The sequence below is a fragment of the Rhinopithecus roxellana genome, chromosome 3 (genome assembly GCF_007565055.1).
Source record: "Rhinopithecus roxellana isolate Shanxi Qingling chromosome 3, ASM756505v1, whole genome shotgun sequence".
In the NCBI taxonomy this organism is placed as follows: Eukaryota; Metazoa; Chordata; class Mammalia; order Primates; family Cercopithecidae; genus Rhinopithecus; species Rhinopithecus roxellana.
The window spans coordinates 156,926,651-156,950,679 of NC_044551.1; the positions used below are offsets into that span (position 1 = coordinate 156,926,651).

Genomic DNA, 24,029 nt, shown 5'->3' on the forward strand with positions numbered 1-24,029 from the left:
TTATGTTACAAGGCAGGTACCTTTCATAAGGGGTAAGTGTTTATCCTCACCTCCAGCTTTCATTAGTTATAGTCCTGGCCTCCTCCATCTAGTCCAGGGAAGACTGGTGGCTTTTCTGACTGGCTTGTTTGGAAGAAGAAACAAAGGGGCTCGTCCCCTTCTACTCTGCCAGAAGCTGCTTGTTTGCAGAAGCCTCTTGTAAGTTTAACAGACAGGCTCTGCCTGCCTCTGCAGAGAAAGACCTGTGGTTGTCCTACACTTACAGAGATTTGTAGGGTAAGTTCATCTATCTGTATGCCTAAATCTGGATCAATATTAAAAACCCATGACTGCTGCATTCCTAAGCCACATTCTTCAACCTAATCTTTATTAATAGTAAAGGTAAAATATATAAAAAGATGGAATTTTTATATCCATCTTTCAACTGGTTCCACTCTTGGGCAGGAAATAAAAGTTACTTATTGTCTCCCTCCATCCTAACACTTTCTTTTGCCATTTTACAGACGAGCGTATTTAGGCTTAAAAACACTGTATCAGTCCATTTTTGCATTACTGTAAAGGAATACCTGACACTGGGTAATTTATAAAGAAAAGAAGTTTAATTGGCTCATGGTTCCATAGGCTGTACAGGTATAGCACCAACATCTGCTCAGTGTCTGGTGAGGGCCTCAGAAGGCCTACAATCATGGTAGAAGGTGATGGCAAGCCAGTATGTCACATGGTGAAAATGAGGCAAAAGAGAGTGAGTGGGAGGTCCCAGACATTTAAACAACCAGATTTTGAGTGAACTGAGAACTCACTCATCACCAAGGGGATTGTGCTATGCCATTCATGAGGGATCTGCCCTCATGATCCAATCATCTCCCACCAGGCCCCACCTCCAACACTGGGGATCACATTTCTACATGAGATTTGGAGGAGACAAACATCCAAACCATACCAAACACTAAGTATGTCATTTATTCAAGATGATATTAAGTGGCAGTCAGGGTTCAAATTCATATTCATCTAATTCCAGAGTTCTTAATTACCATGCCAAGGCATTATGCTGTGCATATCAGAGCAAAGACAAGCTGTATCTTTTGCTTACTAAGAATCTTAAAGATGAACTTAAAAAATATTCTAAAGGTTGAAGCTTTTCTTAGTACATATTTGGATCTCACAGAGGGGACTAGGCGTGGTGGGTCATGCCTGTAATCCCAACACTTTCAGAGGCTGAAGTGGGAGGACTGCTCAAGGCCAAGTTCGCGACCAGCCTGGGCAACACTGGGAGACTCTGTCTTTACAAAAAAATAAAAAAATTAATTATCTGAGCATGGTAGCCTGCGCCTATAGTCTCAGCTACTGAGGAGACTGAAGTAGGAGGAACACCTGAGCCCAGGAGTTCCAGGCTGCACTGAGCTATGATCACGCCACGCCACTGCACTCCAGCCTGGGTGACAAAGCAAAACCTCATCTCCAAAAAATAAAATAAAATTTAAAATTCATTTTAAAGAATGTGTGTGTACATACTATGTTGAGTATATATAGGGAACAGTAAAGGTATTAACATAAAATCCTCTTAGGGATCTTTTAGCCTTCAAAACTAGTTCAAAACTCGTAGGCATCTTTGCTTCTGCCCATCTTAGTACCTACCTTCCTCAAATTTTACTCAAGATTCCACAGATCCATGGCAGACTTTTTATCTGCTGTACTTTAAAAGGACTGTGTTCAGGCACCCCCTCCCTGCAGTGTTGTCCATATACAAAGCACTCAGCTCTGAGCCTAACTTGATGTCAGTCTCTACCTCCTGCAGTCCCTCCCAGGGAAAACAAACCAGCTTCCCTCAGCCATTCAGGCCTAACTCCAGGGGGAGTGCTAGTAAGGAAGGCCACAAAGCACTTGCAACTCAGGTCTAACAGAACTGACCACTTCTGCTGCCAGCCTCTTGCTTGGACAGCCCATGAAAAAGCAGTCCCCTTACCACCAAGGGAGTTGACAGCAACCCTTCAGCCTGGCCCCGTATCAGCAGACGGTTGCCCATGTGGGTATTCACTCGGTTATTTGGACTCAAAATGGATGCTGTCCACACCTCTGTGGTCCTGCTGCAGTGACCCAGGGCTCAGTCCACAAACCCTGTCCCTTCTCCAGCTATATTTTTCCCTTAGTTGACCCAAGCTAGTTCTGACTTGAAATGCCATCTATAAACTGGCAGTTTGTAGACAATTCTCTATTTTATTTCGCTAGTCCAGAGTTCCAGATTCATATATCCAACTGTCTATTCCACATCTTTACTTGGGTGTCTTAACAGTAATTTCAAAGGTAAAGGCCCAAACCAAACTTTCAGTTTGCTTTAAAAATTAGTTTCGGGAAACAAAAAATTTTAGTTTCAAAACTTGAAAACTGACTAGGAAACATTGATCTATGAATGAGCAGTAGCACATTTGTTCCTATAAACCTGGGGAATGTCTGCAGCAGGACGTTCCCTCTGTGGAGCCCAGGACACATGGAATGCTGAGTGGAAACCACACTGAATGAATAGCATTGGGACTTAGAACAGCTACTTGCATAGAACAAGCAGTACTTAGAAAAAGTGAGTAGAAGCAATGCTAATTTCATTCACTTTAATTCCTTTCCCTTAGATCTTTCCAGCCTCACTTCCCACTCACTCATTTCCCCATGGACGGTTACTCCACTGCAACCACGACTCCACTTCCAGACTTTTGTCCACACTATTCCTTGATTTAAAATGCCCTCCCCTCTGCCCTAGCCCCACCTAGCAAACTTCTAGCTGACCTTCAAGGCCCAGGTGAAATGCCTGCTCTCCCATGAACCCATTCCAGATCTCTCGTGGAGAATGAGTGACATATGGGGAAGGAAGAAGAGGGGGAGTATTTGGGCCTTAATCACAGGTCCAAAACTTCAGTTTTTTCAACTCTCTTGTTTTATTCCTATACCCAGTCACCTTGGTTCTACCTTAAAATACATCCAGAGTCTGATCACCTCCACTGTCACCATCCTGGTCCAACCCACCATCATCTCTCACCTGGATAATGCAGCAGCCTATCATTAAACTAGGGAGTAACACAGGTTTGTGACTTGAGAAATATCTAAAAGCAAGCATTTCAAAGCCTGCAATGTCTACCTGCTCAGATCCCAAAGCTATGGGTAAATACCTCAATCTTCACTGATGTATGCTTTCCCAAGACATTTGCATGGCATCTCGCCCCAACAAACCCCCAGGATCTCTAATAAAAACAATCCTTTTTTACCTTTGGTGTTAAAGTAATCAGGTTTAGACACCCCTCCTTCCCCAAAATAAGAACTGCAAAGGAAAGGGTTTTGGATGAGATTTCAGAACACGAAAATCAATAAACTTCAGAATACAAAAATCAATAAGCCCTCAGGTGAGTCAACACAGAATGTGGAGCACGTGCACGCACACACACACACACATACCCCCCTAAAAATTTGCTCCTAGTTTTTACACACTCCACCACTAGAAAATTGTACACAGCAGGGGATAGGAAAGGCATTTAAATCATTCCTTCAGTGATCATCAACAGCTTTACAAGCAAGTACTAGACTGCTGTCTCTATAGAGAGCTGTTTCTATTATTATGAAGTTAAGGCACAGAGAGGTCAAGAGTCAAATCAAAGCAGAGCTTTATGCTGGCGGTGTGGGTTAAAGTTTAAATGCAGGTGTACTGGAGTCACACATGCAGTTATTTTATCAAACCACCTGACTCTCTGAACACTGAGTTAGGGAAGAGTAGTAAATAGAAATATTCTTATTCACACACTAACTCCCCCCATTTCTAACCACCACACTCACTCTCACTCTCTTACAAGCTAAATATACATTTCCATTGTCAAAAGCCACATTAAAAGATCAGCAGAAGACCACAATTGTCTGGTTAATCTCTAGCACAACCGCTGAATCCCCGCATGCTCTTTTGAGCCCCCAGGCTCTGGCTCCACACTAAGTGAATGTGGGTGCATGAGCCCTGTGGGGTTTGAGAAAAGGGAGAGCTCAAACAACGTTCTCATGAGCACTTTAAACAAAAAATCCATTCAACGAGAATGGCACCATGTTCTTTTTGCCCTTTCTCCCCAGGAACTAAATTAAACAGATTACAGACAGTAGCCAGGGCCGGCCTTAGAACCACCCCCCCTTATTTGTTATTTTTAGCAATTCAGTCCGACAACGCCCGACAACTAAACAGGCCTAGAATAGCTAAAGGGAGGGGGGATTATCAGATACTACCAGCAAAAAAAACACTAGTCATCACTTCCTCCAACCCTAAGAAAGAATCATTTTCCATGTCTTTATAGCATCACAGAATTTGAGCCTTTAGAGTTTCATATAAAAACAGACTACGTATAAAACATCAGTGGAAACCGATAATGTTTCCTGACCTGGAAGTATTGTTCCACCCCCACATGGGTTTTCTTAAAAACAAAAGCAGAATCAAACGAACAAAATTGTTTTACACAAAGGTTAGGAGTACAATGCATCTGTGTCCATTCTGGAAAAACTTCCTCACAAGATGACTATGTAACCAAAAGAATAGCTTTGTGAATAGTGATGGAATTCAAATATTTCGATTATGCTGGCAGCAGGTAAGAGACTGGAAGCAAAACAAAGTGAGCTGGGAGAAACTTCAAATTAGTCATAATCAGCAACATAGCATCGTCCCTAGTCATTCTATTTACAAATGAAATAATATAGCAAAAATCATTTGAAAAATGAATAAAATGGTAAGATAAAAATGGTAAAAGCTCTATGAAAATGGTGTAACTGTTTGCATCAGCAGATAAACTAAAATTCACAAAAAATGTTATAAAAATAAATAAGATACAATTCATTAAAAAGTTCATGAACAGGATGGGCACAGTGGCTCACACCTGTAATCCCAGCACTTTGGGAGGCCACGGTGGACAGACCACTTGAGGCTAGGAGTTCAAGACCAGCCTGGCCAAGGTGGTGAAACCCCATCTCTATCAAAATACAAAAATTAGCCAGTTATGGTGGCACACCCTGTAATCCCAGCTACTCAGGAGGCTGAGGCAGGAGAATCCTTTGAATCTGGGAGGCAGAGGCTGCAGTGAGCCAAGATTGCGCCACTGCACTCCAGCCCGGGTGACAGAGTAAGACTCCATCTCAACAACGACAACAACAAAAAAAGTTCATAAACACTCAAGGAATCTAAACACAGGAACATGCATGCTACTATTCTAAGTATCATATATTTTATAAGATAGGATAAAGCACTATAAATGAATAAAGTGATGTCTTCCTGGGCATGTCTATTATGTATGTGGAGTTAAGCTATTCAGTTCTATCTGAAAATATATTTCCAAAACAAGATGATGCCTAATGTAGTTTACCTTTAAGCCATTACATGGATATCTCTGTAATTTAAATGACTGCAAAGATATCAAAAGACATACCATCACCTTGTATTACGTTTTAGATATAGGTAGACAACTACTTTCATTTTCGCTTCAAAAATAGGATTCCAATTAACTTTCTATTTTTTATATATTTTTTGAGATGGGGGTCTCACTCTGTCACCCAGGCTGGAGTACAGTGGCGCTATCAAGGCTCACTGCAGCCTTGATCACCTGGGCTCAAGCAGTCCTCCCATCTCAGTCTCTGCAGTAGCTGGGACCACAGGCATGTACCACCATGCCCAGATATTTTTTTAATTATTTGTAGAGATGAGGTCTCACTTTGTTGCCCGGGCTGGTCTCGAACTCCAGGGCTCAAAAGATCTGTCTGCCTCAGCCTCCCAAAGTGCTGGGATTATAGGTATGAGCCATGGCACCCAGCCTTATAACTTTTTTTTGTTTTTGAGATGGAGTTTCACTCTTGTTGCCCAGGCTGGAGTGCAATGGCATGATCTCGGCTCACCGCAACCTCTACCTCCCGGGTTCAAGCGATTCTCCTGCCTCAGCCTCCCAAATAGCAGGGATTACAGGCATGCACCACCACGCCCGGCTAATTTTGTATTTTTAGTAGAGACGGCATTTCTCCATGTTGGTCAGGCTGGTCTCGAACTCCTGACCTCAGGTGATCTGCACCCCCCTCGGCCTCCCAAAATGCTGGGATTATAGGCGCGAGGCACCGTGACCCGCCTTTAACTTTTAAAATTAAGACAATGATCTGGACAAAGGAAATTGTTTTTGTTTTGTTTTGCTTTCTTCCATCTTTTCATTTTAAGGAGGCATTTTTGCTCCTAAAACGATAACTCAGAAAAAAACCAAGGTTATAACAATAAACTTAATAGAAGTGACTGGAGTGACCCTAGAGATCTTCTAATCCAATATTCTCATTTTATAGATGAGGAAACTGAGGCTTAGAGAACAGTAAGAGTTAGAATGAAGAACTCCTAAATTTTTTTTTTTTTTTTTTTTTTGAGATGCAGTCTTGCTCTGTCGCCCAGGCTGGAGTGCAGTGGCCAGATCTCAGCTCACTGCAAGCTCTGCCTCCCCGGTTTACGCCATTCTCCTACCTCATCCTCCCAAGTAGCTGGGACTACAGGCGCCCGCCACCTCACCTGGCTAGTTTTTTTGTATTTTTTTTAGTAGAGACGAGGTTTCACCGTGTTAGCCAGGATGGTCTCCATCTCCTGACCTCGTGATCCACCCGTCTCGGCCTCCCAAAGTGCTGGGATTATAGGCTTGAGCGACCACGCCCGGCCAAGAACTCCTAAATTAACATAAGGCTTTTAAAATTAGGAATTTAGGGTAATGAACGCTCTGTTGTAAATCTAGTAGACTTGGAAATTCTATTTATGGCTGAAATGTCAACCTTTCCTTGGATCTTTTTCTGAGCTGACGTGTAGCATGCTTATTAATAAAGGTGTGGCCTTCCCCACATGGAGTACTGAACTTGCTTTTTATGGCCAGTATCTATTACTTCAGGTTGGAGGACTCCTGCGATGTGAGAACAGAGACTGATCAGAGTAAGAATCTAGGATAAGGAAAAGTGCCCTGATTCACTTGGCAAGGAAGTATGTAATGACATGAAAGAAAATCCAAAGTCTAACTCATTAAAACAAATCATTCTCTAGGCAGCCTGAAAATGATTTGAGGAATCCAGGCATGGGAGGGAGGAGGCTAAGGACATATAGTTAGACAGGGAAGATTATAGACCATATAAAGCGTGTAACAATGAAGGCTGAGGTCAACAACTCCCTAAAGCATTCAAAGGAACAGTTGGGTGTGGGGACAGATAAATATTCCAAGGAGAGCAACAAGGCACTCAATGTATCCAAGAAGAAAAGAATAACTGAAACAAGATGCAAAAAGCTGAACTCTGGGCTAATTGGAATGCAAATCCAATTATCTTAAGTCTCTTATCTTAATCATAAAATGAAGATGCCCCATCAGGGAACAGATCAAATCAAGGGTGTATGAATGTGTGTGCTAAATATCTGTAATATATATTTCAAGATAAATAAGAAAGGCTAGCCGGGCGCGGTGGCTCAAGCCTGTAATCCCAGCACTTTGGGAGGCTGAGACGGGCGGATCACGAGGTCAGGAGATGGAGACCATCCTGGCTAACACGGTGAAACCCCGTCTCTACTAAAAATACAAAAAACTAGCCGGGCGAGGTGGCGGGCAACTGTAGTCCCAGCTACTCTCGAGGCTGAGGCAGGAGAATGGCGTAAACCCGGGAGGCGGAGCTTGCAGTGAGCTGAGATCCGGCCACTGCACTCCAGCCTGGGAGACAGAGCCAGACTCCGTCTCAAAAAAAAAAAAAAAAAAAAAAAAAAAAATAAGAAAGGCTATCCAGTTAAAGGAACCAATCTATGGGTCAGGCACAATAGTTTGCGCCTGTAATCCCAGCACTTTAGGAGGCTACGGCGGGCGGATCACGGGTTCAGGAGATCAAGACCATCCTGGTTAACACGGTGAAACTCCGTCTCTACTAAAAATACAAAAAATTAGCCGGGCATGGTGGCACGCACCTGTAGTCCCAGCTACTTGGGAGGCTGAGGCAGGAGAATGGCATGAACCCGGGAGGTGGAACTTGCAGTGAGCCGAGATTGAGCCATTGAACTTCAGCCTGGGTGACAGAGCGAAGAGCAAGACTCTGTCTCAAAAAAAAAAAAAAAAAAAAAAAAAAAAAAAGAACCAATCTATTTGAACTGCTTACATCTGAGTTCTCATCAGATCTAAAATACTTCTATGAAGGAAATAAAATGCATCACAGACGCTTTATATTTGGGCAAATTTTAGCATTTGGATCATAACATACACACTGAACAAGGCATTGACAATATTAATAATAAAAAATGCTCACACAGAAAAAGAGCATATATGGTGGGTTTTTTCAGACCCATACCAGCTCTTCTCTGAAAGCCACAAAGGAGGATTCTGCAGCTACATTAAGCCCTAAGACATCAGGACATAGAGACTATATATAGCTCATGATAAACGCTGGGGTTTCCAACCAGCAGGCTCTCTTAGACTGAAGTCCTAAATAACTGAAAACTATTTTAAAACAAACATCCATTTTTATAAATGTTAAGAATGCAAATGAGCTCTATAAAGAGATAAGTACTCATGTTTGAAATCCCAATGTATGCACAGTAAGAGAAATCACTTCACCCAAGACTCTCCCAAGTCAAAACAACATACAAAAGAGATTAATTTTACATCTTGCATTGATTTCTAAGATAAAAATTTTAAAAAGACATCCATAAGTGTCTAGCTATCCAGCTACTACGGAAGGTAGGAAATCAACAAGCTAATTTTAACCATCAGGAGTGTAGACGTTTTATACTTCCTTCCAGGATGCAAGCTCTCCTGGAGTGTGGGTGGAGGGTAGTTTCTGAAAATTATCTTAGCATAACTGTAAAAATACTCTATGAGAATACCTTCACTTGTTAAGAACAAAAATGGACTGTCTAGATACGTACATTGTGGTACTTCTATATGACGGAACACTTTGCAGCAATGAAATGAACAACTCATAATCTCAAGAGATAACACGATGTACTTCACAAACACAATGTGGAGCGAAAGAGTGAGGCAAAACAATCGTGATTTTGTTCACATAAAGTTCAGTAACAAGCTAAATTATATATATGTACACATACATATACATAAAATATATATACATTATGTGTATATACATAAAATATATATTTATGTACATATATTTATATACATAAAATATATATTTATGTACATAAAATATATATTTTTTTGGGTTTTTGTTGTTGTCGTTGTTGTTTTTTGAGATGGAGTCTCGCTGTGACACCCAGGCTGGAGTGTAATAGTGCAATCTTGGCTTACTGCAACCTCCACCACCAGGGTTCAAGCGATTCTCCTGCCCCAGCCTCCCGAGCAGCTGGGACTACAGGTGTGCGCCACCAGGCCCAGCTAATTTTTGTATTTTTAGTAGAGACAGGATTTCACCATATTGGCCAGGCTGGCCTCGAACTCTTGACCTCAGGTGATCTGCCTGCCTCAGCCTCACAAAGTGCTGGGATTACAGGCATCAGCCACCATGCCCAGCCTAAATTATGTTATTTTATAGATACATCCATAGGTAGCAAAATCATCTTTTTTTTCTTTGAGACGGAGTCTTGCTCTGTCACCTGGCTAGAGTGCAGTGGAGTGAACTCGGCTCACTACAACCTCTACCTCCCGGGTTCAAGCAATTCTCTACCTCAGCCTCCCGAGTAGCTGGGATTACAGGCGCCCACCACCACGCCCGGCTAATTTTTGTAGTTTTAGTAGAGAGGGGGTTTCATCATCTTGGCCAGGCTGGTCTTGAACTCCTGACCTCGTGATCCACCCATGTCAGCCTCTCAAAGTGCTGAGATTACAGGCGTGAGCCACCGTGCCTTGCAGTACATAAAACCATATTTTTTATAAAGGAAATAATTATCACAAAAGTTAGGGTAGTAGTTACTTGGTGGGAGAGGCAGGCAGGGATGGCATATGATTAGGCAGTGATAACAAGGAGGGTTCTGGTTTCCTGACAACATTTGATTTATTGGCCTGGATAACTGACGTGTTTGTTTAATAATTATTAAGCTATATATGTTCTTTAACACATATTTCTTAAATGCTACATTTCAATAACAAAATTAATGACTAAGTTTTTAATGGATTATAAACTTAGAGATATGCAAGCAGACGAACTGCCGGGCATATTTCTTGTTTAATGTTTTAAAAACATTCTGTCGGCCAGGCGCAGTGGCTCAAGCCTGTAATCCCAGCACTTTGGGAGGCCGAGACGGGCCGGGCGGATCACGAGGTCAGGAGATCGAGACCATCCTAGCTAACACGGAGAAACCCCGTCTCTACTAAAAAATACAAAAAATCAGCCAGGCATGGTGGCAGACGCCTGTAGTCCCAGTCACTTAGGAGGCTGAGGCAGGAGAATGGCGTAAACCCGGGAGGCAGAGCTTGCAGTGAGCTGAGATCCGGCCATTGCACTCCAGCCTGGGCGACAGAGTGAGACTCCGTCTCAAAAAAAAAAAAAAAAAAAAAAAAACATTCTGACATTGGCTCTGCTATCCCCTGCCCTCCTTTCTTCATTGAAAACAGAGGTTAACACCCAGCCTGGCCAATAAGGTGAAACCCCATCTCTACTAATAATACAAAAATGAGCTGGGCATGGTGCCATGCACCTGTAGTCCCAGCTACTCGGGAGGTTGAGGTAGAAGAATCGCTTGAACCCAGGAGGTGGAGGTTGCAGTGAGCCGAGATCGTGCCATTGCACTCCAGCCTGGGCGACAGAGCGAGACTCCATCTCAAAAAAAAAGGAAGGAAGAAAGAAAGGAAGGGAGGGAGGGAGGGAGGGAGGAAGGAAGGAAGGAAGGGAGGGAGGGAGGGAGGGAGAGAGGGAGGGAGGGAGGGAGGAAAACAGAGGTAAGAATCAGTGTCTATCATATAGTAGAGTCCACCTGACATCACCTCCAAATGGGGGCTCCTATTATATACACCAACAGTACCAGCTCAAAAATGCCATACTTAGGGCAAAACTGGACATCCATCCAAATGCCTACCAGTCACCACCCATGCGATGGAAAAAATGATCCTCAACAGGCAGAGTAAAATTTCCTCAATCATGGGAAACCCTCCAAAGCATGTTCTCATCAGAGTATCAAACCTAAGCCAACTGCAGAGTGTCACAGGCACCTCCTATCCTGTTCTCTCACCGCCATTCTTCCTATTTATTTCAGGAACCACTGTCTGACCAAAATTGTCATTTCTGTGGAAGAGCTGGGACTTTACACTTCAAGACTTTTACACAGTTTTTAGATTTTACATATGATATGGGCTGGGAAGTTATTTCAACAACCCTGGGATTGCAACACTCTGCATCAGAAGTGGCGCTAAGCAGGCCAGAATGTCCTGGGTTTCCTTATTCTTATTCTGTTGTTGCTGAGCTAACAAGGGTGGTGGAAGGAGTGGTAACCATGTTGCAGACAGAGGAGAAGGAAGCTGGTTATCCTGTATACGCATGTGCCTAAAATATAATAGACTTAGGTTGAAGCAGTAACTGTTTGGCCCCCACCTGGAACAACAACAACAAAAAAACATAAGGCAATGGTGGCAAAAAATGTGTTCAAATGTATCATTGAAAGTTTACATTTACCTCAAGAATTCCCAATAGTTGAGATTCAGAAGATCAGGAGCTGATCTCTAGATCATCTGAATGCTGATTTAAATTTTCCTAACTGCAAAAGAGGCCCATTAATTATTTCCTGCTTACCTCCAAAAAGGTTAGCAAAAATAGAGGATGGATTTCCCACTCTTTAGAAGATACAGATCTCCTCAATCTGTATCAATAGTTTTAACTCAACTTTAAAACTGATTTTGTCAAAAAAGACTTCTACTTTCTCTTTGTACCAATCAATGTTAAACATTATAAAAAGAAAATTATTTTACAAAGACAGATGAGACTCATGTCATAATTCCAAATCACAGTTGTAGTCATGCTATTTTCTAAAATTACGCTTAGGTACTTTTCAAACAACGACAAGTACTGTATTAGGTATTATGCACTCAGTACCTTCTTTAGAAAGTTATTATCAGTATTTTTTTAAAATAGAAAAATTTCCTCAAAAAATGACAAAAATAACATGGTTACTCTATCATATTATATTAAAGCCACCATTTTGTATTTTCTCATGAATAGGATCAGCTTCATTGGTCTACTAATCACGGTTAGGATGTATTCTCTTCCAGAATTTGATCTATCACCTTTATAAAGAAAAATTAAATCTACATATATTGTGCGCCTGTTATGAAAATACTTCCCAATTAATCCCATTAAAGTGATGATGGCCTGAAGAACAGCCTAATATAGGGGTATGAAAATGTAAAAAGAGGCAGGGAGCAGTGGCTCATGCTTAGCACTTTAGGAGGCTGAAGCAGCTGGATCACCCAGGAGTTCAAGATCAGCCTGGCCAACATGGTGAAACCCAGTCTCTACTAAAAATATAAAAATTAGCCCAGGCACCTGTAATCCCAGCTACTTGGGAGGCTGAGGCAGGGGAATCACTTAAACCTGGGACACGGAGACTGCAGTGAGCCGAGATCGCGATACCGCACTCCAGCCTGGGTAACAGAGCAAGACTTCGTCTCAAAAAAAAAAAAAAGTAAAAGGAAGTTCTTTTTTTTCTTTATTCTTTGTACAATCCATAGGTTCAACAAAGAAGTTCTAAGGAAAAAAAGACAGTAACACTATCTTCCCACCATTAAGACAGTGCTTGTGATTACTCTGCTAGTAAGAAATATGCTTCCCTATCAAGATTAACATGAGGGCAAGTAGGACCTCCACCCCTGCCTATAAGAGACAAGGGCCAGCAGATGAGGCCACTTGGCTGGCTGATGACATAGGGCACAGCATGACAAAGCTATAAAAAGCTAAACAAATTCTAGGTAAGCTTTGCACTCATAAAGACCAGAAAAATGAAATCAGTAGAGGGCAAGTATAAAGAAACAGAAAGAACAAAGCTGGGTAAAAGGGAACCTAGCAAATACGAATGAAAATGGGCTATCAGATTAGAGAACCTGGATCAGACCAGCACGTATGTCATGGAAAACGTTTGGTCCTCCTGCCATCTACACAAACTGTGGGTAGAGGGTGGGGAAGCATACTCAGTGGGCCAAATCAGTAAAACAAGTTAACAGCTTTGATCAAAAACTGGAACTCTGACCCCAACCAATACGAACCTTACTCTTTCAGAGAAGAAAACACGGTAAATAGAAATAGCCTGGCCTTTGTCTACAGAGTTGGGTATAAAATGTGCCTCCCCAACTTAATACAGGGTATCTCAGGAGAGAAATTGATGATGATGATGATGATGATGATATGATGATGATGATGATGATGATAATTATAGAGGATTAAAATGAAGTAGATGAGACTGGCAAGAAACACTAGGTCTAGAAGAAGAGACTGCAGATTTTGAATGAGGAGAACACCAAGGACTTGGGGAAAATCATTGAGAGCTCTAAATCTGTATCAAGCTTCCAAAGTAATAGGAAACCATATTTATGATTTACTCAACTGGTGAGAGTTCATATTTCCAAATCTCTACAATGTGCTAAGAAACTAACAGAGTAATCAGAGAACACAAGAAAGAAGCACCTAACTTAAGATTGAGGAATCAGAAAATGCTTATCAGGAGAAGTAACTCTATACTAAGATCTGAAGGATTAGTAGATGGAGTTGATAAAGGCAGAAGGAGGAAGTTCCCAAGTAAAGATAACTACTTTTCGAAGATCTAGTAGAATGAAAAAAGAATAAGCTCCAAAGACTGAGAGTATTGGCCGAGCGCTGTGGCTCATGCCTGTAATCTTAGCACTCTGCAAGGCAGAGGTGGGTGGATCACCTGAGGTCAGGAGTTCAAGACCAGTCTGGCCAACATGTGAAATCCTGTCTCTACCAAAAATACAAAAATTAGCTGGGCATGGTAGCACGCACCTGTAATCCCAGCTACTCGGGAGCCTAAGGCAGGAGAATTGTTCCAACCCAGGAGGCAGAAGTTGCTGTGAGGCAAGATAGCACCACTGCACTCCCACCTGGGCGACAGAGTGAGACACTGTCTCAAAAAAAAAACAAAAAAGAAAGAAAGACTGAGAGTAGTTTTGCATGGCTAAATCATACAGTGTAAGAGAAGGCAGAAGAAAAGAGAGGGATGAGAGAAATAAACAGAAATCATATCTTTAAAGGCCTTCACGGTATGTCAAAAAGTTTGAACTGCTTGGGTGGAATGGCTCACTCACACCTATAATCCTAGCACTTTGGGAGGCCGAGGCGGGTGGATCACCCAAGGTCAGGAGTTCGAGACCAGACTGGCCAAAATGTTGAAACCCCGTCTCTACTAAAAATACAAAAAAATTAGCTGGTTATGGTGGCACATGCCTGTAGTCCCAGCTACTCAGGAGGCTGAGGCAGGAGAATCACTTGTACCCAGGATGGAGGTTGCAGTGAGCCAAGATCATGCCATTGCATTCCAGCCTGAGCAACAAGAGCAAAACTCCATCTCAAAAAAATAGTTTGAACTTAACCCTAAGAACAACAATTGGTTTTACATGAGAGAGTAATATGACCAGATTTAACATTTTAGAAAGGTCATTCTAACTTAAATACGCTAAAAGAACTCAATGAAAGAAAGCTGGACATGCTAAAATCAGTTAATATCCTACTGTAGATGGTGGTAGTAGCCAGTTTAAAGGCGGGAAAAAATTCCAAAAGGAAATACCATTAATAAACAAAATAAGAAAGAAGTAATCTTCAGAAATACAAATTTTCCAGAATTTATTTTAAAAAAAACACTAATCCTCAGACTCAGGAAACCCAACAAATTCTGAGTAAGATAAAGAAAAAAATATTAGCCACGCATGGTGGCGTGCCTGCGGTCTCAGCTACTTGGAAGGCTGAGGTGGGAGAATTGCTTAAGCCTGGGAGGTGGAGGCTGCAGTGAGCTGAGATCACCCAACTGCAAGCCAACCTGAGTGACAGAGTGAGACCCATCTCAAATTTAAAAAAAAATACATAAAAATAAAAAGGAATAAATTGACACCTAAACACATCCCAGAGAAACTACAAAGCAGGAAAGACATAGACAAGTAAAAACAGGTAGAGAGAAAAGACAAATTAACAACAATTAGACTAACAGATGACTTCTTAACAGCAACAGTGGAAGCCACAAGTCAGTAGAATGGTTATCTTTAAAAGAGCTGAGAGGTCAGGTGCTGTGGCTCACATCTGTAATCCCAGCACTTTGGGAGGCTGAGGTGGGTGTATCACGAGGTCAGGAGTTCAAGACCAGCCTGGCCAACATGGTAAAACCCTGTCTCTACTAAAAATACAAAAAGTAGCCAGGCATGGTGGCTGTAATCCCAGCTACTCGGGAGGCTGATGCAGGAGAATCGCTTGAACCCAGAAGGCAGAGGCTGCAGTGAGCCAAGATCATGCCACTGCACTCCAGCCTAGACAACAGAGCAAGACGCCATCTCAAAACAAAAAATAAATGAATATAAACAGAAGAGCTGAGAAATTCCTAATATAAAACAGAATAAAACACATGCTCCAGTCGGCCGTGGTGGTGGCTCACATCTGTAATCCCAGCACTTTGGGAGGCCAAAGTGGGTGGATCACGAGGTCAGGATTTGAGACTAGCCTGGCCAACATAGTGAAACCCCGTCTCGACTAAAAATACAAAAATTAGCCAGATGTGGTGGGCCTGTAGTCCCAGGTACTCAGGAGGCTGAGGCAGAAGAATCGCTTGAACCTGGGAGGCAGAGGTTGCGGTGAGCCAAGAAGCACCACTGGACTCCAGCCTAGGCGACAGAATGAGACTCCGTCTCAAAAAAAGCAAAAACAACAACAACAACAACAACAACAAAAATAAGCTCCAAACTTTGTATACGGTAATAACGAGCACTTGCCCCCCAACACTGTAGTCTCTAAATATCACTGCCCACTAAACTGACAGACTGAGGAGAAACTGATAAACACTGTCATAGAAGAAGATTCATCACATCCCTCAGTAAGCAGATGATATGAATAAGCAGATGATAATTCAGTAAGATACACAGAAAATTTGAACACCACAATTAACAGTGCATATGCGCATGAGTGCACATGTGGGGGTGTGTTGAAGTAATAAAACTATAAAGTGGTGGCAGTGGAAAAGTATAGGATTGTTTCAGTGAAGAGAGGGGAGTATACACTGGGTGATACTGTTAAATGTTAGAAAAGTACTGGAGAATACACTAAATGCTGAAATAAGGCTCATGGTAAGGAGCCTATGATGATGGGAATCAGAAAAAAGAAATTGTGTATAAACTGGATTTACATTACTAAAGTAGAAAGATAAATTGTCAAATGATGGAAAACAGTATATATAACATAATTCCTCTTTTAAAAAAATGTTGTGTATATGCATGTATGAATGTCTTTATATAAATATAGAAGTTTGGAATAATACAGAAACTGTAGAGGTGACATTTGGATGCACTGAGGGTGGAAAAACAAAGTAATATTTTCATTGTTTAATCATTTGTTTTATATTTTATTTTCTTTATTTATGGTGTACTTCTATTGCTTTTATAATGTAAATAACATGTAAAATGAAAAATTAAAAAAGAAAAAAGAACTTTCTAAAATATAAAATATTCTACCAGTATTTGAGACACTCAACAAAAGGAAACTTTTAGAAAATAAACTTCTTAATACTCACCAGAACTGAGCAGTACGGTATTGATAAAATCATCACCTGTGGCAATTTCACCTTGATAATTGGGGATTTGTTTTTTTTTTTTTTTTTTTTGGTTTTTTTTTTGTTGTTTTTTTTCCCCCTAAAGAGACAAGGTCTTGTTACGTTGCCCAGGCTGGAGTGCCTCAGGCAATCCTCCCCCTTCAGCCTCCCACAGCTGGGACTACAAACATTTGCCACTGTGCCCGCTCTGCTGATTTTTTAATCATAAAAGTTAAAAACAAAAAAAGTTAATGTATATTTGTTACAATTTATTATCACAGAAATTATAAGAAAAAAATCAAGGCTGGGAGCGGTGGCTCATGCCTATAATCCCAGCACTTTGGGAGGCTGCGGCAGGCAGATCACCTGAGGTTGGGAGTTTGAGACCAGCCTGACCAACAAGGAGAAACCCTATCTCTACTAAAAATACAAAATTAGCAGGGCGTGGTAGTGCACGCCTGCAATCCCAGCTACTCGGGAGGCTGAGACAGGAGAATCGCTTGAAGCCGGGAGGTGGAGGTTGCGGTGAGCCGAGATCACACCACTGCACTTCAGCCTGGGCAACAAGAGGAAAACTCCATCTCAAAAAAAGAAAAGAAAAAAAAAGAAAGAAAGAAAGAAAGAAAAAGAAAAAATCATTTACCCCTATGTCCCATCTAATTTCTTTAGGGTAAACAGTATTAACAATTTAATATATATCCTTACATATCATCTTCAATATTCATACACAAATGTTTGTTTTCATAAAGAGAACTGTATACACATTACCTCACTACTTATTTCATTAGGATAACTTTAAATATATTTGCCAACAGTTGCAAAAATGCATTTTGTTTTATCTACATGAAATGATTTTGTTTGGGTTTTTAATTGTTTCTTATAAGTAAAAACACAAGAAATCAAATTGAACCTCTTAAAACAGTTAAGCTGATTAAAATGTTAAAATAGGACACAACAATAACCTGGTTAACACAGGTTGTTTTTTCTTTACTTAGTTTTTTTGCTTTTTTGTCTTGTTTTTACAATATACTTTTCTAAGCTACAAATCTATTACCAAGTTTGTTTCAACTATTAGTAGTCAAAAATAAGCCTAAGTAACCTAAGATACTACATACTCCCAGGCCAGGTCAATTCAGTGAACCTAAGAAATCCTTGTTGTAGGTTGTAGCTCCCAAATTCAGCAGAGAGATGAGTTAGATTCTGATCCTCTGCCTCAAACAGTACTCACAGAAATTAAATGAAATGACCTATGAAGTCAATGTATCCACCCACATGTTGGGAAATCTTGGTCCGTAAGAAATAATAACCAGCTTTTTGTCCAGTCTAACTTTTACTATACACAGGATGGGCCTTTCACCAAAGCCCAAGAAGAATATCTTACTAAAAGTCTTAATGTATAAATAAACTATAATAATAACAATAATAAAGTAGTATTTCCAAAGATTTGCTTACTGTTACCTATCATCTTTTTCCCTAGCTAAAAAGAAAAAATTGTTCTCATTGGAGCACTATCCTTCAGATAGCTAATTGGTTACAGCTTGCTACTTTGTCCTTATATAGAACCTAATTTAGGTTAAAGGAATTACAACGTGTAAAAAAGACCCTATACCAAGATCCTCTAAAATTTATCATTATTACCCACTCTCCTGCCTATCCACCACAATCCAATACATATGTGTTGTTTAAATATACATCACATTTTGTTTATGGTTTTTTTTTTTTTTTTAAAGAATAAACACATTCAAGGGCAATGAACAAAATACATTCAGGTTAAAACCATCTCATCAAAATTCTCTACAGTTCCAAAGAAGAGACTATTCTTTTTTTTGTTTTGGTCTTATACACGCTATGAATATGAATATGACAGCTTCACGGCTCCAACGTAAATATAACAAATAAAAATAATATGACATTACTTTGGCAGGCAGGCATACATTTTCATTTAATATGACACAATAAGATTACTACTTTCTCCCAAAAGTTAACTCCTATTGCCAATAAAAACTTACTTCTAGTTCTTTAATTTTTTCTTCTGCTATTTTCTGCTTCTCTAACAGCTGATTGTGAATTGCTTCCTTGGACTGAAGAATAAACCTATGAAACACAAGAATGTTGAAAATTAAGCCACCACATGACTATTGTATTCATCGAAATCAATAGCTACATACCACAAATATTGAACTGAACAAACTAAAAGGACAAATGCATATTACCATAATATGTCAAGCTCAGGAAACCACCACAAGTTTAAACCTTCCTGGCTGAGTAGGAATAAAGGCTTAAAAGTAGATTCTGCTTTCTTATTTAATATAGGAATCAGGCAGGGAACAGGGGTGCGGGCCTACAGTCCCAGATACTCAGGAGGCTGAGGTAGGAGGATTGTTTGAGCCCAGGTGTCTGAGTCTAGTCTGGGCAACATAGCAAGACCCTGTCTCATTAAAAAAAAAGGTGGGGGGGTGGCGGGAGTTGGGCACAGTAGCTCACACCTGTAATCCCAGCACTTTGAGAGGCCGAGGCAGGAGGATTGCTTGAGCCTGGGAATTCAAGACCAGTCCAGGCAACATGATGAGACCCCATCTCTACAAAAAATAAATTTAAAATATTAGCCGGGCATAGTGGCACACGCCTGTAGTCCCAGCTACTCGGGAGGCTGAGGTGGGAGGATCAGTTGAGACTGGGATGTCAAGGCTGCCGTGAGCCATGATTGTGCTACTGCACTCCAGCTTGGGTAGCAAAGCAAGATCCTGTCTTAAAAACATAAAAAGAAAAAAGAAAAGAAAAGAATAGAAAATCAGGCTTCAAGTAGATTCACATGTAAAAGAAAAAATAATAAAGGAATAAAAATATATCATAGGCCAAAGAAAAGTCAACATACAAACAAAAAAAACCCTATAAGTTTTGTTTTTTCAGTTATCTGTTTCAATTTTTATCTAGATATTTTTTAAACAATATTTGTAAAGTGGAGTGCCCCTCCATCTTTTTTTTTTTGTAAAAAAAAAAAAAAAAGCAGCAGTAACTCATGACCTTTTAAAGTCACAATCAAGTACTGTTGTTAAGATCAATGCATTAGTGTTTATATGAGTTCCTCAAACAAAAAGCACTGTATAAGCCTTAGTATCTTTTATTATTATTTCCAGAGTGTATAGTACCTCTGAAAAGCTCAAAATGTACAAGTGGAAATTTTCAACTTTTTCCATTTTACTGTCAGGCACATTATTTGCCACTGATGAGGGTGGAAATATGGAGACGTTTTAAAAATTAACACTGAATCTGTTTCATGACTTTATGTTCACAATTCTTGCTGCAGGAAAAGGAAAAACAAACTTTTATGGCCTCAAGTAAGTGAACTGAAATATTTCCCCTCCACTGGAACCAAGGGAAGACCCCAGTTATGCAAATCTCTTTCAGGACGTCTAAGGAAGCTAAAATAGATTTCAATTTAATATTGCAATTAATTAAGCAAGACTTTTCTTCTCTTTGCACTAACAGAGTTCAGCAACAAAGAACTAAACATCAACTCTTAACAAAAAGCCAAACGAGGAAACATATCAAGGTAGCAACATGCAGTTTCCTCTGCCAACCCCACAAAAACATCATTGTGCCTAGGTGGGTTCTTATCAAGAGAGTCTGTTATTATAGATATAAGACAAGTAAAAACAGACCACAAAGGGCAATTAGCTATGCCCCAACCCCTGAAAGGAAACTGCCTTTTCCTCTCTTCTTCATAACTAAGCCTTACCACATATATTAATACAATCTGATGAACTTCTTTTACTCCACTAATTATTAAGCTTATATCCTAATGCGGCCAGCCCGGATAATTTTTTGGTTTTTTTTTTTTTTTTTTTTGAAACGGAGTCTCACTCTGTCGCCCAGGCTGGAGTGCAGTGGCAAGATCTTGGCTTACTGCAAGCTCCGCCTCCCGGGTTCATGCCACTCTCTTGCTTCAGCCTCCCGAATAGCTGTGACTACAAGCGCCCACCACCATGCCTGGCTAATTTTTTCTATTTTTTAGTAGAGACAGGGTTTCACCGTGTTAGACAGGATGGTCTCGATCTCCTGACCTCGTGATCTGCCCGCCTTGGTCTCCCAAAGTGCTGGGATTACAAGCCTGAGCCACTGCGCCCAGCCCAGCCTAGATAATTTAACTGATGATCTTAGTCTTCAGTAGTAACTTGATTATTTGTAAAAACCTTACTGTATATTTACAGGAAAGATAGCCCACATTCATGCAAAACAAGGATTAATTCTAGGTCTTTTACTATAGAACCCTTCATGTCTAAAATATTCTTACTGGATCCAAGAGACAGGTGCTATTTCAGATAAGATTATGGTTTACAGAATATTTTTCTCAGAACTAACTCATATTTGTATTTGAAGAGAAGAGTTGTTTTGAACAGTATTAAGTCTCAGTAATGCTATGTAAAAACTATTCTAAAACAAGGTGCAAGAGTCACCAAATTATGTCATAACATGTGATTTTACTGAGAAAGTCTTTTAGCCATGGCAATAATTTTTTGAGTAAAATATGCATTTTTAAGTAGCACTGATAGCTGGCCAATGAGTACTATTCTCAAAAGGTCATCAGACATCATCTTTATTAGTGTCTGGGAAAATTTCAAAGCTAAGATTAGAGGTCAAGTCATTACTTATGTGGCCTTTAAAAATAAAGTATCTGAACAGATACTAAATCTCTTGAGCAGAAAATAAAATTACTAGAAAGCAAGAACACTCAACAACAAAAACATGTTTTTCCATGACCACATATCCTTTGAGGTAGCTATATTGGACTGTGCCAACTTCAAAGGCCAGAGAGATTCCACCGAAGCTGGCCAACTTACTACTATAAGCCTAAGGACATCTCAGCCACGCAAGTTTTAAACAGGGATGAGTGTTGGGTAAATGCAAATGTCTACCTCAAAGAGTAGTTACACAGTAAAAATTCAAACACAAAAACTTATGGAAAGTTTGGTTTAGTCCTCAATTTAAAAAATGGCAAAGATATATTGTATGAAGATTGGAAAGGGCTGCAAGAAACATCTGATTTCTGAAAAAAAGTCTTTGGAAAACATCTTTCCTATTGTTTAAAAGGGCATTGGATTATCAGATACTATATGGAGAGAAAGGATTTATCATGATAATACGAGTCTTTTCATAAGCAAATATTATGTACACAGTTTCTCAATGTAGAGAATCTCAGTCATTCTGCCTGATTGTTTATGAAAAGCCAAATAGTAAATAAAGAATTCTGGAGTTCAAAATGTACCAATAAGGAAAAATAAACCACGAAGAGGGAAAGTATTCGCTCATGACAAATAATATGCAGATAACATGCTTCAAATACTCAGGATTATATAACCTGAATTCGAGTTGATGCTTTGCAAAAGGCCTCTTCTTTGACCTGGAAATTAATGCCATGTGCCTCTGCAATGACCACTCTCAAGGACTTGTAACCTGCTATTTCACTTCTTCATTTATTTGTAATTATGCCATTTGAAAACAAAATTCTGATGGCTTTGGTTTTGATTATTTGAGAAACACCAGACTCCGTTTTCTAAATCGTCCTGCAGTTTGGTACAACTTCCACTTTTTTATAACTCAGTATGAATCAAAACCGTTGTTTACCTGCCCAAAACACAATCCCAGATCAGTTGCACTGCTGCATTTTGGACACACTTTCCAAAGTATGGTCACCTAGACATATGCTATTTAGAAACAACGAAATGCTTATGACAAGTTCACTTTGGGTGGGAAATTTTTAGAGGGTGTCTAAAAACGTATCCTAATAGCATTTAGGTTTCAGGGTATCCACAAATTAAGCAGCATAGAAGAGACATAAGAATGAGCCTATCTTGCTTCTTTGCCTAATTCCACAGGTGAGGAAAGTTACTGAATTTTTATGTTGTAATTTTTAGCACGGAAGAAAGTAGAAATAAATTGAATTTTTTCTATTTTAATTTTTTTTAAATTGAATATATTTCTCAATCACTTCCTTAGTAAGGTAACTTTACGGCACATCCACATTGTGGACTGCTCAGTGAGTTAGAGACTTCTGTTATTGACATAATGAAGAGTAGATACCTTGAACACTCCTGATTAAAAACAAAGCAAAAAAAAAAAAATTTTGTTTTTAACATTTTGTTGAACTAACACAAAAGGAAGGATTCCACAAAGGCCCAAAGTGAAGTGAAACTAGGAATTGAGGAATGTAAGACAGCAGTAAATTGGCTTTTACCCTGAGAGTTTATGCTGAATACTGGAGACCTTAAGCATCCACACTGGCACAGAAATAGGATACAAAACAGGAGATAAAACCAAGGGGGCAGCCAGGCATAATGGCATGCACCTGTAGTCCTAGCTACTTAGAAAGCTGAGGTGGGCCGGGCGCCGTGGCTCAAGCCTGTAATCCCAGCACTTTGGGAGGCCGAGACGGGCGGATCACGAGGTCAGGAGATCGAGGCCATCCTGGCTAACACGGTGAAACCCCGTCTCTACTAAAAAAAACTACAAAAATCTAGCCGGGCGAGGTGGCGGCGCCTGTAGTCCCACCTACCCAGGAGGCTGAGGCAGGAGAATGGCGTGAACCCAGGAGGCGGAGCTTGCAGTGAGCTGAGATCCGGCCACAGCACTCCAGCCTGGGTGACAGAGCGAGACTCCGTCTCAAAAAAAAAAAAAAAAAGAAAGCTGAGGTGTGAGGATGGCTTAAGTCCAAGAGTTCAAGTCCAGGACCTGGGCAACATAGCAATGGCCCATCCCTAAAAAATAAATAAATTTTTTTTAAAAGAATGACTAATTAAATGAAAAAACCAAACTGAAAATTAAAAAAAAAAAAAAAGTATTTTTATTGACATGTAAAGATGTCAATAAAGTAAGTAAAAACTCACATTTAAAAAATTAGCATGTTGGCCAGGTGTGGCGGCTCACAGCTGTAATCCCTGCACTTTAGGAGGCTGAGGTAGGTGGTCACTTGAGGTCAGGAGTTCGAGACCAGCCTGGCCTACATGGTGAAACCCCATCTCTACTAAAAATACAAAAAAATTAGCTGGCGTGGTGTCAGGTGCCTGTAATCCCAGCTACTCGGGAGGCTGAGGCAGGAGAATCACTTGAACCCAGGAGGCAGAGGTTGCAGTGTGCCAAGAACGTACCATTGCACTCCAGCCGGGGCGACAGAGCGAGACTCTATCTCAAAAAAAATAAATAAATAAAAATAAATCTAACAAACATTGCACCTCTTCTACTTAAAAAATGTGCAATTTCATTAAGAGATATTAAGGGAGTACTAAATAAATCAGACAGAGTGAGA

The 24,029-nt window shown here is 40.3% G+C and overlaps 1 protein-coding gene across 1 annotated transcript in view; it reads right to left on the reverse strand.

Moving 5' to 3' along the window:
- PFDN1 (prefoldin subunit 1) overlaps positions 1–24,029 on the reverse strand; it is a 60,577-nt gene that overhangs the window by 18,315 nt on the left and 18,233 nt on the right. The window contains exon 3 of the mRNA XM_010388132.1: positions 18,736–18,820. Within this exon, the coding sequence (XP_010386434.1) occupies positions 18,736–18,820 (85 nt within the window). The remainder of the gene's footprint in view (positions 1–18,735; positions 18,821–24,029) is intronic.